Genomic DNA, 18,679 nt, shown 5'->3' with positions numbered 1-18,679 from the left:
CTATATCTTTTGAAAGAAATAGAGAAAATATTGAGCTTGCAGATCGTCTATTTTTGCTTTTTGCTGTATGACAACGTATATGCATTTGTTATCTTTATGTCATATCTGTATGCACTGAGAGTGGCAACACATGAGTTTTTTTTGTCAAACGTGTTAATGAATAAAATGCAATTTTGTACAATCTGTATGGTAGAGTGCTGTATGTTGCTACAATATAATTTATACAATATGTATGGTAGAGTATGTTAATACAATATAACTTAATAAACAATCTGTATGGTAGAGCATGTTAATACAATAATATAACTTATACAAAATGGGGTGGTTGTATTTTGTCCGTCTGCTCTTCTATTAAGACATTTAGATTGTGTCAAAGCCATGTCATGTCTCACCTATGACACAGGATCGAATTTTGACCCCAAAGGTCAAGATTCAATTAATTTCTCTCTCTATTAGACATATCCAAAAAACACATCTGCAATTGCGCAGGAAACCTGGGTTCAAATCCGGGGTAGAAGAGGAAAGTTGCAGCTTTTAAAGACTCTAAAGTCATCCGTGATTCAAATCCAGGTCTTGCCGGCTCAGTAGTATACTGGTGGCAGTCAGACAGAAAAAGCATGACAACGCAATCTTTTTTTTTTTTTTTAATATATTTTTTGCGGCTTACGCCTTTTATTGGTTTTTTTGAAGGGACAGACAGTAGGCTGACAGGAAACGGGAGAGAGATGGGGGAAGACATGCAGTAAAGGCCGTGTCGGGCTCGGGAGTCGAACCCGCGGCACACTGCGACTGGATTACCAGTCGGGTGCCCAGACGGTTACGCCACCGCCTGGGCCGACAACGCAATCTTTCCTTCTTTCTTTGCATTCGCTCTCAGTGTGCACATGCTCGTGCACATGCTCGTGCATGCGCGGGCGCTCGTGCACGCCGAATCCCTGATGCGCTTCTAGCCTGCCGTGTCTCCAGTGGTGGAAAGTAATTAAGTACTTTTACTTAAGTACTGTACTTAAGTACAGTTTTGAGGTATTTGTACTTTACTTGAGCATTTCCAATTTCCGGTACTTTTACTTCTACTCCACTACATCTCGGAGCCACATTTTTTACTTTTACGCCACTACAATTATTTGAAAACTTAAGTTACTAGTTACTTTGGCGATTTTAATTTTGATTAGAAAACATACATTAACCACTTCAAGTTCAACCCTATACATTTCGACCATTTGAAAAGAGCCGATCTACAAGCTCACAAAACGTGACGCATTGAGAGCTTCAATAGATTTTCTACACATTTTTCACTTGTGTGAAATGGGACATTCTGCAATATGAATACTTTTACTTTTAGTACTTTAAGTACATTTTCAATTCCGTACTTTTACTTGTGACGAAGTAGTTATAAATTGCAGTATTGGTACTTTTACTTAACAATTGAGTACTTTTTTCCGCCACTGCGTGTCTCCAGTGTAGTGTATCAACAACATCCTCATGGACTGTAGAATCCTGGGAGGAAAGAGTTCTGGGAGGAAATTAGCTTTGACATTTACACACAACTGTAATGTCCTCATATGACCAAAGTGCCATACTGCCGGTGGCCACTAGATGGGGTCGTAGCCAGTGCCAGCCGCATTTGGAAAAAGGTCACGAGATCGCTAGTTGATACACAGCATGAACCGGATGTGAAAGTCGGCCATCTTACTGAGGTCCAAAGGGTCCGTAGTAAGATGCGGATCCGTGTTATTATCATAACTAAGTCAATCTGAGGCGTAATCAAGCGCCCAATATCGCATTTTTTGCATATTATGAGCCATAATGCTCGCGCACCCGGCTTGTGCGCGTGCACGGGCGTGCACATGGGATTTTTGGCCGTTTTTACTTGAAAATCGGTCGGAGATAGCTAAAAATGTTGCAACATGCTAGCGTGGTGCTAATCAAGTGGGGATTAATGCGCATTAAACAATATCTGTCTTTACGTCTCTGGCACCGCGGACAAAGTAGGGACGAGCTCGTCTTAACGTCCCTGGCACTTAAACTGTTTTAATGGCTTTGTTTGAACAGATCTTTACTGTGCAACAGAGATCACCCCCAACTTACTGTTGCTGTTATTAACTCATTAAAACGGGGTAAGCTTGGGTTCCATTCCCGCTGCTGGGGACGCTGGGGGGCGTGTTCTCTCCTCCGTGTCCTCAGTGCCCATACCCTGGGTGGCTTTGGCAAAAAGGCCTTTCTGTGTGGAGTTTGCATGTTCCCCCCTGGCCTATAGGGTAGGTGCCCTCACAACACACATGTAGTAATCCTGGTCTCTATAACTGCCTCCCCCTGGCCAGCCGGGGCGCCTTGATGGAGGGGAAAGAAACTGGTTGGAATAACGTGTTCCGTAGCGCATGGGTGCTATACATCCAACTGGGAAACTCCCAGTTGGACGTAGCCCTCCCTTGGCAGAGGAAGTGTAGTGCCCAGGGATTACATGAGATAATTGACACTGAGTGAGGTTGCAAAATCGTGGGATAAAAAATTAGGTTAAAAAAAGCATAAGCATCTGTGGGTAAAATGTCTGTTGGCTATTAAAAAAAACCATTGGCTTTTTAAAAAAATCTCAAAGCGTGACACTTCCTATACCACACATATTTGACCATTTCTGAAGAATCCTGAAAGTGAAAATGAAAGTTTTGAACATATTATGAGGTTCCCACCACCCGACAGAGACAATAGCACTTTCAAAAGGTAGCCTACCACGTGAATGACAATGTGTGTGTGTGTGTGTGTGTGTGTGTGTGTGTGTGTGTGTGTGTGTGTGTGTGTGTGTGTGTGTGTGTGTGTGTGTGTGTGTGTGTGTGTTCTGTTCTACAGATCTGGTGTCGGCCACCAATGCCACCAACGTCAACATCCCTCAGATGGCCGACACGCTGTTCGAGCGGGCCACCAACGCCAGCTGGGTGGTCGTGTTCAAGGCGCTCGTCACCACCCACCACATGTGTGTCCACGGGAACGAGGTGAGTGGACACACAACAACTATGTTTTTGTTGTTGAGCTTTGGAATTATTTTTGATTGATTGATTGATTGATTGATTGATTGATTGATTGATTGAATACTTTGCTAATCAAACAAATGTGAACAGTACAGCAGGTACAGTGCTAATAAACTCTTGGGCTAAAAGGATAACGCACAAAAACAAAAACAAAAACTTTGTTGTGGTGCTATCTATTCAATTGTGCTATCTATTCAATTCAATTCAACAGAGCATACATAGAATATTAACACATTAATGTCCTCAACAAATGCAAAACATACAGAAAAGCTGAAAGACAGCGGCAGTGTATATGTGGATTTAATATAAGTTGTATCCACTTGCAGTTACTTTCCTGATAGATTGACAGATCTATAGTTCTACAGTTCTATAGTATAGATAGTTAGACAGGTCTAACCAATTACGTATATTAATGAAAGGCTCTCCATTTAGTGTAGATAGCGTGGTTCTCAAACTGCTGGTACCTGGCCACAAAACGGCCTGGCCAATCAGCAGCAGCTAGAGGCGGGATAGCTGCTGCTGATTGGCCAGGCCGTTTTGTGGCCGGGCATCAAGTCTGCCTGAGAGTTCCCAGATGGGAGCAGGAGGGGGGAACCCAGTGTACTCTCTGCTGCCCCATCTGGCGGAGTCAGGTTAACCTGGACCCCCCTGGACGGGAACCCCTGTTGGTGTTTTAAGCATTATGTTATACTTTAGCTTTTGATCTACAAGCTCATAGCGCTACGAGCTTGTAGGTCTGCTATTTTTGAAAAAACGTGAAAATGTGGCGCAAAGTTGGAATATATATTCTTTCAGAGCAAACGTTTTTAAATCAAATCTTTGCTTCTGGAAGATCCCTGGAACAACATATTTTCAGATGGGGGTCGGCGGGCAATTACATATATTTTTGGAGGTCTATTGACATGAAATATTAACAACCACTGACAACATGGGTTTTTCAGAAAACTGTCACGATTTAGAAGGCATTTGTAGAATCGTCCTCAGGTCTAAATGGGTGTAGCAGAGTGTTATACAATACATGCACACAACCTTAATTAGTATCATTGTTAAGACCTGTGAAGGAAGTAAGGAAGAGGCCAACATGGCTGCTGTGCAGCTTAGCCTATTTAGTATTTAGCATTGTGACCTGTTCCTTGTGCTGCACACCTTAGCTGCCAGTAGGCTACACACTGGAGAAGTGATACATCCCAAATATATCCAGAAGATTCCAGTCAAAGGGAAAGTATCCAACTCAATCTTTTACCTCATGCCAAAAGGCTTGCATCTTTGCAGGCCCGCGGGAAGTACTTTACACTCGCAGGGGCTGAGCGTCTAGTAGGGGGTGCACGCGCGTAGCGCGCGCCGCAAAAATGTGCGTGCACGCGCATCATGCACGCGCATTTTCACGCGCAAACGTGGCCTTTACTTTCCCTCTCCACACGCAAGTTATATGAACGAACTGACACAGGCAATTAACCAGGATAAGGTGCCAATACTGTGATACAGCATATTGTATTCTTTTTTTTCTTCTTCCCCTCCTGTTCGAGGGGGGGGGCTGTGCCTGGGGGGAGGGGGTGCTACAGCCCCCCCAGCACCCCTACTTCCCTCAGCCATGCATCTTTGTACAGTTACAAAACGCAATATGTGCTTATAAGTACCAATTTCTTCGTCACATTTATTACACTTTCTTTCTCTCGGGTCTTTTTTGATGTCTTTGTTTTATGGGCTCATTTGTAATTGATTTAGCGGAGGCAAGGTTAGGGTATACTGTGATCCTTGTTAGGGCTTATACACAGCGGTCCGAATTACTGTCCCAAGTCGGTTCCAATTTCCAAAAATGCTTGGTTTGGGTGAGTGCACTAATGTCTTATTACCAAGCTGTCCGCTGATCTCACAGGGCACCAGTGAGGTGGAATAAAACACAGACTCATTGATTGGTCGTGATAGTATAGTCTAATTGTCTGCCTTGCTGAAATAAGACAGTAGTGTGTATAATAATGGGTTATTATAACAGACATTCACAGAGACAACTTGTAGATATGTCTATTACATTTCTTTTTTTTTTGTGGCTTTCGCCTTTATTTTATATTTTTTATGGAGGGACAGACAGTAGGCTGACAGGAAATGGGGAGAGAGATGGGGGGGGGGAAGACATGCAGTAAAGGCCGTCGGGATCGGGAGTCGAACCCGCGGCACACTGCCAGACTGGATTACCAGCCAAGGTGCCTGGACCATTGAGCCATGGCCCAGGCCATGTCTATTAAATGATGTGGGTTTTCAACACTGCATGGTCTAAAGGGGATTATTCATTGCGGTCCACTGTCGAGTATAGCCTTCCATGGCTGTAAACCAGAGCTCCTGTAAACTCAGTATATTATTATGGACCAGGGCCAAATTAAGCGTTGCGCCGGAGGCCATCAGGCCCTTGGCCATCAGGGGCCCTCGGGAGAAACTGGACCGCGCGGCACTGGGTTTGAGGCCCAGACAAGGGCTCCTGGGGCCCTTCGTTGGCCGTTAATTGTGTTCAATTTAGGTCAAAAAAAATCGGTCCCTAGACACAATTAAATGTTCATGCAAAAGGATTGTGTGTGGCCTCATTTTGCTGAGAGGTCAGTAGATATGAATGGTAAATGGTACATTTATATAGCGCCTTTATCCAAGGCGCTTTACATAGATTGTGCATTACATTCACCCATTCATACACCGATTGCGGCGGAAGCCATGCAAGGTACCAACCAGCACATCAGGAGCAATTTGGGGTTCAGTGTCTTGCCCGAGGACACTTTGACATGTAGACAGGAGGAGCCGGGATTCGAACCGCCGACCCATGGATCATTGGACGACCTGCTCTACCTCCTGAGCCACAGTCGCGTTCAAGACAGCAGCGGTCATACTGTTACAAGCCTTTAAAGTACACTGCAAAAATCTCCAGTGTTATTAACGGGTATACATTTGTATGCAATTCTACAAACATCCTGTTTTACACAACGGAACGGCGTCTTACAATATAGCTGATCTACGAGCCCATGCACCATTGGTTGTGGGCTTTTCAGCGTTGGTATTTGTGCTATTTAAACAAAAGAAGAAATGATTTTTCACAGTTTTGTAACATTATTTACCCCCCCCCCCCCCCCCCCCCATGTTTGTACATGTACAGTATGTTTAATTAACATTAACAGGATTTTGTAGCTACATAGCTAACCATATAACCCCTATAACGCTTTGCCTTCATGTGTAATGTCAATGTGGTTGTACAGTTTACAGAAGGAGTATTCAACTACATTAGGCTCGGGGGCCACAACTGAACAATGATTGTGTGTGTGTTTGTGTGTGTGTGCATGTGTGTGTGTGTGTGTGTGTGTGGGGGGGCCCTCACATCTCACACTTCATATCGCACACACCATACCTGTGTAACGTTCGTTATAGCCCTGGCTTATACAGGTTGTTGTTTTGTTTCTCTCTTTCAGAGGTTCATCCAGTATCTGGCCTCCAGGACCTCCCTGTTCAATCTCAGCAACTTTATCGACAAAACCGGCTCTCACGGTGAGAATGAATGCATGGCCAGTCAGGAGCCCTCAGCCCATATAACTCAGCTGTTGTGTGCATGTGTGGAGCAGATAACACACTGACGCGCGCGCACGCACGCACGCACACAAACACACACACACACACACAGCCATCTGGCACTCAGAGGAAATGACCCTGAAAACTGCACCTCTCTCTCTCTCTCTCTCTCTCTCTCTCTCTCTGTCTCTGTCTCTGTGTCTCTGTGCATGCCTTATTCTGGCTGCAGTACATTGTATTATCATAAAGAACACAAGTCGTAGTCAGGTATATCATTGTGTAAAATGATAGATGGCATTTCTAAGCATGCAGTCGCAGGTTGATATGCGAAAACCCTGGGCTTGGAAGCATAAATCAAACTGCCGCGCTCAGGGTGTGGCATTCCAGACGAACTGGCAATCACACCGTGGCCGTTTGCCCAGTGCACGTCACGGCACGACAGTATGTACAGTTGGAGGCCATCGATATTGTCCTTTTCTTTTTGCTGAGGTTTGCGTGATCTGCGCACAAAAAGACAGTTAACCCATTTTGGGGCGGGAACCCCTTTTGGTGTTTTAAACATTATGTTATAATTTAGCTATTGAAAAATAGCAGATCTACAAGCTCATAGCGCGCCACCGAGTGGCGCGCTACGAGCTTGTAGGTCTGCTATTTTTGAAAAATCGTGAAAATATTTATTTCAGAAAACTGGAGGATTTAGAAGGATTTTTTTTTAAATTTTGAGGTCAGGCCTAAATGGGTCAAATGATAAGGGACAATATCGGTGGCACCCAACTGTATGTAGACCAGAGATATGGAAGAAATAGCCTATACCGATATTTTACAATGACATTCTATAGGAGGTTTATTGTCCGCTTAGCTGCATTTCATGAAATTAAACCGATTTAGACCTGAGGACGATTCTAAAAAAAAATCTTCTAAATCCTCAACCTTTTTCGTGTCAAGGATCCCCAGAATGATCTGTATTTGTATCTGTAAATCCACCGTAGATATGTTATGAGCTACATCCTGTCAAGAAATTCCCTACTTTTTCCCAAGTGTTGGAGTTTGGAAGTGCTCGTTGAATATCACTCAATGGCCCATGCGAACCACCTGTTTTGAATTTGCACATACCGTAATGCAGTAGGGCAGCAGGACATTGCTTTACCGATAACGAGCGCTTCCAAACTCTGACAAATAACATGTCTATATCCTATATGGTAGATTTTTATGAAACAAAAACTTTACAGGTTGAAAGAGCATAATTCAAGCTTTCCGTACAGCTGCAATGTTTTTTTGAGTTTGACGTTGTTTAATACAGTCAGATATAGGACTTTTCTGTTTGGATGAATGGGCTGTCAATGGGAAGTTGCACATAGTTAGCACCTTGCTGTCAAGATGGATGCGGTCTGCATATCCGTATGGTCAATGGGTCGTCCTCAGGCTACGACAATTTACAATTTACAATTTAGGCATTTAGCAGACGCTCTTAGTCCAGAGCGACTTACATTAAGCAATAACAAAAGCATGGCATACATCACATAATATAAAAAGTAGTTATCATGAATCATGCGGAAACTAAGAACGTAACAGTGGAGTATCTATGTAAACTATACTATATTATATATTATACATGTTTACTATGAAGTGCTATGACTACATAAAATGCAATTCTAGTGCTGTCTACGTAACAAGCTATAAGTCTGTTTAACATTTATGACATGTCTTGTGTGACATTGTGCTATTGGTCGTCCTCAGGCTATGACATGTTTTACGTGACGTTGCGCTGTTCCTCGTCCTCACTCCTCAGGCTATGACATGTCCACGTTCATCAGACGGTACGGACGCTACCTAAACGAGAAGGCCTTCGCCTACCGCCAGATGGCTTTCGACTTCACCAAGGTCAAGAAAGGGTAAGTCACCGCGGTGTCTCGAGAAGCCTGATCAAAGAGGCCTGATATTGAGGGAGGCCACAACATGACCGCTACCCGCGACAACACCAGTGTTGCCTTGTTTGCTTATTATTAAGCGACTTTATTGGGCTTGCTTTTCTGTATAAAGTTGTTGTAAATTATTGGTAGTTGCAGGTTGCGGGTTTCTGGACTTGTTTGTAAAATGTAGTTGCTTATTTCGCACCTTTCTACCTACATGACTGCCTGCCTAAATATGTCCCAAACCGCCCCCTAAGGTCTTCCACTGCGGGCCTGCTCGCTTTGCCTAAAAAAATGGCAACTAAAAAATACGGGGAAGCAGCGTTTTGCTTCTACGGGCCGACGGCGTGGAACAAACTCCCACTGTACCTTCGACAGGCAGCCTCTGTAGACATTTTTAAAGCGCAGCTCAAGACTCACTTCTACACTCTTGCTTTTAATTGATCTTTACATGTTTTTGTTATTCATGTCCTCACTGTATTGCATTACTGCTCTTGTTTTTTTTTTATGTTTATGCCTTGCTTTTCTATTTTCTTTTTATTATTTCTTTTTTATCCATTGCTCTGTAAAGCACTTTGAGCTGCATTTCATGTCATGAAAGGTGCTATACAAATAACGTTTTATTATTATTATTATTATTATTATTATTTGGGCTTGTTTCCTAATGTTGTTTAAAGGTAGAGTAAGTGATATTGTTTTTGTTTAAAGGCTAAATCACTATATTCTGATAGTAATCATTGCTATAGAGTGTTTGTTCAGTAACAGGGGTCTCCATGTCTCTCCAGCTCTTTAAAAAAAAAATGAAAATACATTTTCAGGTGTAGGGACACAATTTCAGTCAATCAGGAGAGAGTAACTATGAGCTTAATCTTTATACTAGTGTTGCAGTTCCAATGTTCTCTGCTCATTTCTCTGTGTGATTACTTACAATTCCACTTGTTTAATCTGTATCCTGACTGTGTTTTCTATCCTGATTGGATACAAATTGTTATCCCAGTTTCAGTTTCGGTTTCTGAAAATGCATTTTCTGTTTAATAAAAAAGCTGGAGAGACATATTGTCTTATGGAGACTCCAGTGACTGAACAAACACTCTAGCAATGAATACTATCACAATATAAAAAGAAAAGAAAAGAAAAACAAGATTTGTTTGAAAATAGCGCAAAATAGAGCAACCTGTTACCTTGAGGAGGTAAAAGGTGCCCACTTAAATGGAGAGTTAGTAACCAAATGGACCCTTTCATTAACTCTTAAGAGTGTAAAATGAAACCAAATGGACCCCCACCCCGGGTCCATTTGGTCTCATTTTACGCTCTCAAGAGTAAAAGTATTGTTAAAAATCTGGCTGCATTACGTAATTTACAAGAAATCTACACATTTAGAGAGAATGTAGAAGAATTGTTATTTTGATCAACGTTTGCCTGTTATCTCTCCTGTGGTACCACATCAATACAGCGTGGAATTGTGGACAAAATCTTATCCAACGATAACAAAACATATTCTCTAGTTTTGGGTCTGCGAGGCTATACATCTCATGGAACGGTGGTCCGTGGCTCACATGCCAAATCAATAACGGGCCTTGATATGAAAAGGGTTGAAAACCACTGACCTAATGTGCTGTCACTCTGACCATCAGTGCCGAGGGCGTGATGCGGACGATGACCACGGAGAAGCTGTTGAAAGGCATGCCCGTTCTGCAGACTCAGATAGACACACTGCTGGAGTTTGACGTGAGTCCGAATATAGACATCATTCATACTGTGTCGTGTCGTGTTGTGTTGTGTTGTGTTGTGTTGTGTTGTGTTGTGTTGTGTTGTGTTGTGTTGTGTTGTGTTGTGTTGTGTTGTGTTGTGTTGTGTTGTGTTGTGTTGTATTGTATTGTATCGCAGGCCGGCTATCCAACAAAGACACGTGTTCCAATTTCATGTTGCATTTGTTTGCATTAAGTATGAATTTATTTTAAATTGATGTTTGGGTTGTAATGCAACATTGTATACGCATTATCTGCATATCTAGAGTGAGTGAGTGTGCGTGCGTGCGTGTGTGCGCGTGTTTGTATCAGGTGGAAACCTCATATTTCCAGAACCAGCTCAAAGATCGAGCTTGTGGATCTGCGTTTTGATGCTTTTGTGTGACGCTGTAGTAGTGTATTGTTGCTCAAGTAGGGCGTATCAGTGTTGATTTCGTCGACTAAAACTAAGACGAAAAATGTTCGTCGACTACCCTTTTTCCACTGACAAAAACTATTGGAAACTAAATGAAAACTAAGCTAGGATGACTAAAACTAAGACTAAATATACTGACAATTTCGTCAACAAATAAAAACTAGACTAAAATGTTAGGAAGGGACTAGTATTTTCAGCAAGTGTGAAAATAGTCATTACGACAGCATCAAGGCCTGCCAAAATAAAATGTAGTCGACTAAATCACCTGTCGATGTAGTCGACTAAAATCTCATGACACGTAGTCGACTAAAACTAAACCAACACATTCCAGGTGACTAAAATGTGACTAAAACGAAGTGAAAACTAATCAAGAGACTATGACACCGGGGCGTATGGAGAACGTGTATGGAGATGAGAGATTTCTGTCCGACACCAACGATATCTGGATAGCCGCCCAGCGGCCCGCCTTTATATTTGGCATGCGTATAGCTGAGTCATGCTGACACCCATCGGCATCAGCACGACTACCTGAAAAATCGATGCAAAGATGTGAATACGCACGCACGCGCGCACGCGCGCACGCACGCACGCACGCACGCACGCACACACGAGTCGGATCAGAGTTTTCTTCTTCTTTTTTTTAACAGTGTTCATTTTGACAGTAAAAGTTTTTTTTGAATAAAATTCCATACATTTTCGTCATATTTGAGTCATCTGAAATGCTTCAGTTTTAGTTTAGTATTAGTTGACTAGTACATATGGAGATTTTAGTCAACTAAATATACAGTTGATTTAGTTGACTAAAAATCACAGCCGTGTGAAGTGAGGGCCCTCTAATCGATTATTGACCGCTTATACCAACCTTGAAACATACCTTAGTTACGTCGCCAAGAATGGTGGTCGCTTATTGGCCAAGGTTTCCACGGACATACCGACTGCCGATTTGCTCAGACACATATGACATAAATTATCCATTCATTGTCAATGGCATTTAATGTTTGTGTTAAGACAGAATCTATAGGCTACACTATAGCTGTTTATAGGAGGGGCTGGACTAGAGCGCCCCTCAAAAATGTATTTTGGCGGGCTGTGACATCATCGTAATTACTGATTTATGCTTAGCTGCATGCCGAAAATAGCCGATCTACAAGCTGTGATCTTTTTGATCGGCTATTTTCGGAGTGGAACACAACATGGAACACAACATGTGCAACCAAACATAAAATGGCTTTTATCTTTTAGTTCTATACTGGATGTCTTCTCCACTGGTCCCTCCCTAACATTTCAGTCTAGTTTTTTATTTGTTGACGAAATTGTCAATAATATTTAGTCATATAGTCTTTAGCCTCGGAAATCCAGACGTTTTTATTTCCAGGGAGAAAAAAAAAGTCCGGGACCGAGTCCACTTCAATTCGGCATAGAGTATAGCGCGAACGTCGATCACTTTCTGCTGATTTCTGATCGTCTGCACCTTTGTCAAATTGACGCACACACGTACACACACACACACACACACACACTCCTCTCTCTCTCTGTCGCTCTAATTAATTAGTCTCATGTCGTGCAGCTGCGTCTAGAATCTAGATTCTCCCGGCGGATCCTGCCGGGAGCTGCCTATGATGGGTGGACCCCAGGCTATAGTCTTTGTCATCATAGCTTAGTTTTTATTTAATATTGATGAAGTTTTCATCAGTGAAAAAAGGTAGTCGCTAAACATATTTCGGCATAGTTTTAGTCTCCGAACCGGTGCTGCACTAGCCCATTTTGGGCGGGAACCCCTTTTGGTGTTAGCATTATGTTATGCTTTAGCTATTGAAAAATAGCAGATCTATAAGCTCATACGAGCTTGTAGGTCTGCTATTTTTGAAAAATCGAAGAACCACTGACATAGAAACATAGCTTTTTCAGAAAACTGTGAGGATGTAGAAGATTTTCAGGTCAAAATGGGCTAGTTTCTTGATAACAACGTCATGAACACCCCCCCCCCCCCCTCTCTCTCTCTCTCTCTCTCTCTCTCCCCCCCAGTGCCATCCAAAGGAGCTGAACAATGGGATCATCAACTCGGCGTTCATGCTCCTCTTCAAAGACCTGGTGAAGCTGTTCGCTTCCTACAACGACGGCGTCATCAACCTTTTAGGTCAGTTTGGTGGTTTGACGCCAGAACTATAGTGGTGGGAAAAGTGCTCACAATGTATTATTTTGTATAATAGTAGCCTATCAATACTGCAATATAGACATACTCTGTTACAAGACCGGAAAAGTTAAGGTACTTAAAGTACCAAAAGTAAAACAATACTCATTATGCAGAATGTCCCATTTCAAGTTTTCAAATCTTTTGAAAATAGCAGTCAGCAGATGAGCTTGTAGATCGGCTATTTTCAAATTACCAAAATGTATAGGCCTGAAGTGGTTAATGTATGTTTTGTAACAATAATCAAAATCTAAAAATGAACTAGTAGCTATAAAGTTTTCAAATAATTATAGTGGAGTAAAAGTACAATATTTGATTCTGAGATGTATAGTGGAGTAGAAAGTAAAAGTAGGCCTTGTGTAAATTGGAAATACTCCAGTACAGTACACAAATACCTCAAAATTAAGTACAGTATTTGAGTAAATCTACTTCCACCACTGGCGAGAATGATCAGTGATCTGTTATTAAATAACTAACTGGTCCACAAAGATTGAACCTAGACATGGTGATCAAGCCAAATTAGATCTTGTCATCTATTTCAGTTTATTGTGTATCATAATTTAGATCATGTACTGTATGTCCTTGTCCTTTGTCACAAAGATGCATTATTATAAACTCTGTATGTTTTAATAAAGAGAAATACTTCAAGATGAAGAAACCAGACTGCAAGGAGGCCTTGGAGATCTACAAGAGGTTCCTGACCAGGGTCACCAAGATCGGAGAGTTCATGAAGCTGGCTGAGGTAAGGTGGGACTTGAGGGAGCTAGATCAGGGGTTCTCAACCCGTGGGTCGCGACCCCTCGGGGGGGTCGCCAAATTATTTTGGGGGGTCCCCAAATTATAAAAAAAAAAAAATCCCAACTGAATGGATGGAAAATCGAAAATTAAGAGTTTACATGGTACACATAATACATGCATACACCTTCCTAATGATTATATCTGGTTTCAGTATTTATTTATGATATATTGTCTCTATTATTAAGGTTATTGTAGCAGTCAATTTATATTGGGGGTCGGGAGGGGGCGGGGCGGGGGTCCCGAGACATTACCAAAGCATTTCCGGGGGTCCCCGGCCAAAAACGTTGAGAACCCCTGAGCTAGATGACATTTGGTTATGAACCAAATGGACCCTCAGGGGTCTGGTACTCCCATAGCCCATAGCACTTACCCTACCCCCTTAGACAGCACTTTTTAGACTTAGATAGCATTTGATACAGACTTATAGCATGTTATGTAGACAGCACAATAATTGCATTGTATGTAGTCATAGCACTTCATAGTATATATGTACAGCATAGTATAGTATATATGTGTAGTTTATATGTACAGTGTCATTATATAGATATGTTCTAGCTACGTTCTTAGCTTACGCATGTTTCTTGATAAATGCTTTTTATATATGTGATGTATTCCCATGCTTTTGTTCTTGCTTAATGTAAATCGCTCTGGATTAAGAGCGTCTGCTAAATGCCTAAATTGTAAATTGTCTGAGAGTGTACACATGGTCCCCATACGGGTCCCTTACGGTTCCCTTCCGGGTCCATTTGTACAAATGGAACTCTCAGTGTACAAATGAAATCAAATGGACCATTTGGTTCCATTTGTACACTCTCAGACTTAAATGAACACAGAAGATTTCACAGTGCAGATTAGGGGCTATCCAGAAAATAAATTAAAACATCATATAAAATCATATAAAAAGTGGTCATTAATCCATTTAGGCCTGACGTCGAAATAAATAAAAAAGTCTTCTGAAAGAATATATATTCAAAGATTTGTGCCACATGTTCATGATTTTTCAAAAATAGCAGATCTACAAGCTCATAGCGCGCCACCGAGTGGCGCGCTATGAGCTTGTAGATCTGCTATTTTTCAATAGCTAAAGTATAACATAATGCTTAGTTAAAACACCAAAACGGGTTCCGTCCAGAATGGGTTAATGATATTAAACGTAGAACACTGAACCCGGTTCATTTTCACCCGGACAAATAAACGTTCATGTCATTTCATAATGTTGCTGATGTTTTCGTGTGGGATTTCAGGTTGAAATATTAAAGAAGAGTACATCAAATTGCCATGTATTGTTGTACTTTAATATATTTTGATGAGAAATATCAGTCAGCTTTCAGTCCTTTCATTTGTCCAGTAGTAACAGCGATGTTTTGTTCCCCTTCAACAGACGATTGGAGTCGACAAAAATGACATTCCTGACATCAACTACGTGAGTCCACTCTCTTTATTTCTATATGTTGGATGGAACCACAGGTCCATAAATGAACATTACAGTGCACTCACGAGCCTCGGCAGCCACCCCTATCACGCACGCACGCACGCACGCACGCACGCACGCACGCACGCACGCACGCACGCACGCACGCACGCACGCACGCACGCACACACAGACAGACACAGACACAGACACAGACACAGACACACACAGACACAGATGTCTCTCACTGCAGCAGCATATATAACACGATGTTCCTCTCAGTGTCTCCATCCGGGCGTAGTGACGGATCTAGCGGACTCGGACGACGAGGACTGTATCTTTAAGCATCGTGAGGACCCGGTAACCATAGCAACGTTGCTGTTGTTGTGTCGGGGTGGCCTGGCGGAGTGCCTGCCTCTGCGGGATGAGAGTGTTTCTTTGCGCATGCTCATCGTTTATGTATATGGGCTAATTACAGCTCTGTGTGTGTGCGTGTGCGTGTGTGCTTGTGTGTGTGTGTATGTGTGTGTGTGCTTGTGTGTGTGTGTGTGTGTGTGTGTGCGCGCGTGTGCATGTGCTCGCACGTGTGTGCGCTTTCAAAACTTTCTCCTTGATCACTTTCTAAATTTGCCGTGATGTGTTAAATAGGTGTTATGTAACTAAATAATATAGTTCTGAATGAGAGTTCGGGAAAAGGCAATTCTCTTGAATACTGGTATGGTACACGGCTCTACATGGCATGGAAAGAGGGGTCATTTTGCATTTCTTTCACCTTAGTAAATGCCAGAGCCATCTAATAGAAGAGTTGCGATGTTGAGGGGGCAGAAACCGAGCGCTCGAGCGCTGTTCATGCAACCTGGACTGATGAGACAAGCTGGAGTTGGAAATACATTGTTTTCAACGAGGGCGGCGCAAATAAGAGCTATTTTAAGCATGTGTCCAACATGCCAACTGTTTTAAAGTATTGTACAGTAACAACTAAAATCTCTTTAATGTTTATGTTGTTACAAAAAAACTATCTAAAATTAAGGTATTTAAGATCATTAAAGCTGGGCTGTTGCTTGAGTCCAATGCATTTCTGCCTACACTTCCGGTCCAGGACTTGGCCCAGTTGGTTGTCCCTATGCTCAATAGAAGTCTATGTAGGAGAGCCGCCATTGGACTGAAGCCCCATGAAGTGAACGCAGTTTGCGTAACTCTGTCTATATCTAAGGCTCTGGTAAATGCTAACTGCTCCTGATGAGCACATTGTGTAATGTTTTTGTCCCAGTCATATTGACTATAGATCAGTGGTGGAAGTATACATTCACTTAAGTACTATACTGTACTTATGTAAGTACCATTTTGGGGTATTTATTTTTTTATTTTTTTATTTAATTTTTATCCCACAATTTTGTAACCCATTTTTCACCCCTGTGTCAATTATCTAATGTGATCCTGGGCTCTACACACCCTCCGCCAACCTGGGGAGAGCAACGGACTTGAACTCATGCTTCCTTCATGCATGAGTGTCCAAGTCGCTCCTTTACACCTGACAGGGGGGAGTTTCCCTGGTTGGACGTAGCGCGTGGAAGGAACACGTTATTCCAACCAGTTCCTTTCCCCTCCATCAGGTGCCCCGGCTGACCAGGGGGAGGCAGTTTAGAGACCAGGATTACTGCATGTTTTTTGTGAGGGTACCTACCCTAGGGGACACGGGGAGAACATGCAAACTCCACACAGAAAGGCCCTTTCGCCAACCCCGCCTCGGGTATGGGCACTGAGTTTTTGGGGTATTTCTACTTCCAATTCTCCAATATGCTATACTTCTACTCCACTAGGCCACACACAGATCCAAATAATGTACTTTTAACGCCACAACATTTTTTTCAAAACGTTGCAGATTGAATATTATTACAAAACATACATTAACCACTTAAACCCTATATACATTTTGACCATTTGAAAATAGCCGATTTAAAAGCTCGCAGCGCGACACATTGTGAGCTTGTAAATCGGCTATTTACTTTCACTATTTACTTTTACTTTTGGCACTTTAAGTACATTTTGATACCAACACATTTAACTCAAGTACATTTTGAATTCCGGACTATTTATACGTTGCAGTATTGATACTTTTCCTTAAGTAAAACATTGGAGTACTTTTTCCACCACTGACTATACTCCTCCTCCTAACAAATTGTGTGACGTTCTTCCCAGTCATATAGAGCGTCACAGTCCCGCCCCCTCGAGAGACCCGGAAAATAATTCCCTGTTAATTTTCCTCATAGACTTTTCAAAAAGTATTTATTTAAAGACGTTTACGCCGCGGACAAAGCCAACTCTTGTCGTGACAAATCATGACAATAAACACAATGTTTTGGGCCGAACAAATAATTTGAAAGAAGAAAAAAAAAACACTTTTTTTTGTTGTTTTTCTATTTTATCTGTTTGGTCCAAAATATTGTGTTTGTTGTCATGATTTGTCACGACTCGAGTTGGCTTCGTACGACGCTTAAAAGGTCTTTAAATAAATACTTGTTGAAATGTCTATGGGGAAAATGCACTGGGAATTATTTCCTGGGCCTGGCGTCGTCATGAAAGGGGGCGGGACTGCAACGCTCTATTGAACACATACAGCAGAGATTTTTTTGCCAGTCATGTAATGTAACATGTTGACCACAGATGAGAGGCTGAGATGTTTTACTGGTTGTCTTCAGGCCCCCAGCAGCATCCTGGAGTCCCTGGAGACACATATGAACGGCCTGGAAGACGTGAAGGGAGGGAAGAAAGGGTAAGAAAGACGACCCGTTTCACACCATCAAGTCCACTTGTGTTCACCCCCCCCCCCCCCCCCCCCCCATGACGGTGTGAAATAGACGCACGCTTCTCTTCGGTTTCGTCGCAAGAATGTGGACGGATCTGCTAGATCAGGGGTTCTCAACGTTTTTGGCCGGGGACCCCCGGAAATGCTTTGGCAATGTCTCGGGACCCCCGCCCCGCCCCCTCCCGACCCCCAATATAAATTGACTGCTACAATAACCTTAAACCATTTTGGGCGGGAACCCCTTTTGGTGTTTTAAGCATTGTTATAATTTAGCTATTGAAAAATAGCAGATCTACAAGCTCATAGCGCGCCACCGAGTGGCGCGCTACGAGCTTGTAGGTCTGCTATTTTTGAAAAAAAGTGAAAATAAAATTTAAAAATAAACCTTTTTTTTTTTTTTTTTTTTAATAATTTGGGGACCCCCTAAAATAATTTGGCGACCCCCCGAGGGGTCGCGACCCACGGGTTGAGAACCCCTGTGCTAGATTATCGTAGCGTCCCAGACAGTAATCGCCCCCAGAAAAAAACATCTGTATTCCAAACTGTTCTGGTGTTTCTGTTTCTCCACCATTTCCCTTTTAACCGTCTACTGTACGTACCTCTCTTCTTATCCTCCTCTTTACGTTTATTCTGGGATCAACCAGGGAAGGGTGAGCATATTACACCGTAGAAGTTCTTAGGAAAACATGAAACAACCTAGTTTTAAATATAGATTTATAGATTTTAAGCCCAAACCACAGCGGTATAGGGACTCCTTGGGAGTTGGGACAACACCGTTTCAAGGTCAACCACACCAGTGTAACTCATTGCAACTCAATAAGTTGCATTGGTGTG

The 18,679-nt window shown here is 42.4% G+C and overlaps 1 protein-coding gene across 1 annotated transcript in view; it reads left to right on the top strand.

Annotated features, from left to right (window-relative positions):
* The window catches only part of LOC306941102 (clathrin coat assembly protein AP180-like), a gene marked incomplete at its 5' end in the record, with an annotated part of 64,512 nt that overhangs the window by 23,734 nt on the left and 22,099 nt on the right, over nucleotides 1–18,679 (top strand). Inside the window, 8 exons of the mRNA XM_079526408.1 lie at nucleotides 2,845–2,987; nucleotides 6,470–6,545; nucleotides 8,356–8,458; nucleotides 10,111–10,204; nucleotides 12,665–12,776; nucleotides 13,466–13,572; nucleotides 15,010–15,051; nucleotides 17,739–17,812. Of these exons, the coding sequence (XP_079382534.1) occupies nucleotides 2,845–2,987; nucleotides 6,470–6,545; nucleotides 8,356–8,458; nucleotides 10,111–10,204; nucleotides 12,665–12,776; nucleotides 13,466–13,572; nucleotides 15,010–15,051; nucleotides 17,739–17,812 (751 nt within the window). The remainder of the gene's footprint in view (nucleotides 1–2,844; nucleotides 2,988–6,469; nucleotides 6,546–8,355; nucleotides 8,459–10,110; nucleotides 10,205–12,664; nucleotides 12,777–13,465; nucleotides 13,573–15,009; nucleotides 15,052–17,738; nucleotides 17,813–18,679) is intronic.

Source organism: Electrona antarctica (genome assembly GCF_951216825.1).
Source record: "Electrona antarctica genome assembly, chromosome: 17".
Classification (NCBI taxonomy): domain Eukaryota; kingdom Metazoa; phylum Chordata; class Actinopteri; order Myctophiformes; family Myctophidae; genus Electrona; species Electrona antarctica.
Note: the sequence above shows the minus strand (reverse complement) of the source record. Positions and strands in the feature narration are given on the sequence as shown.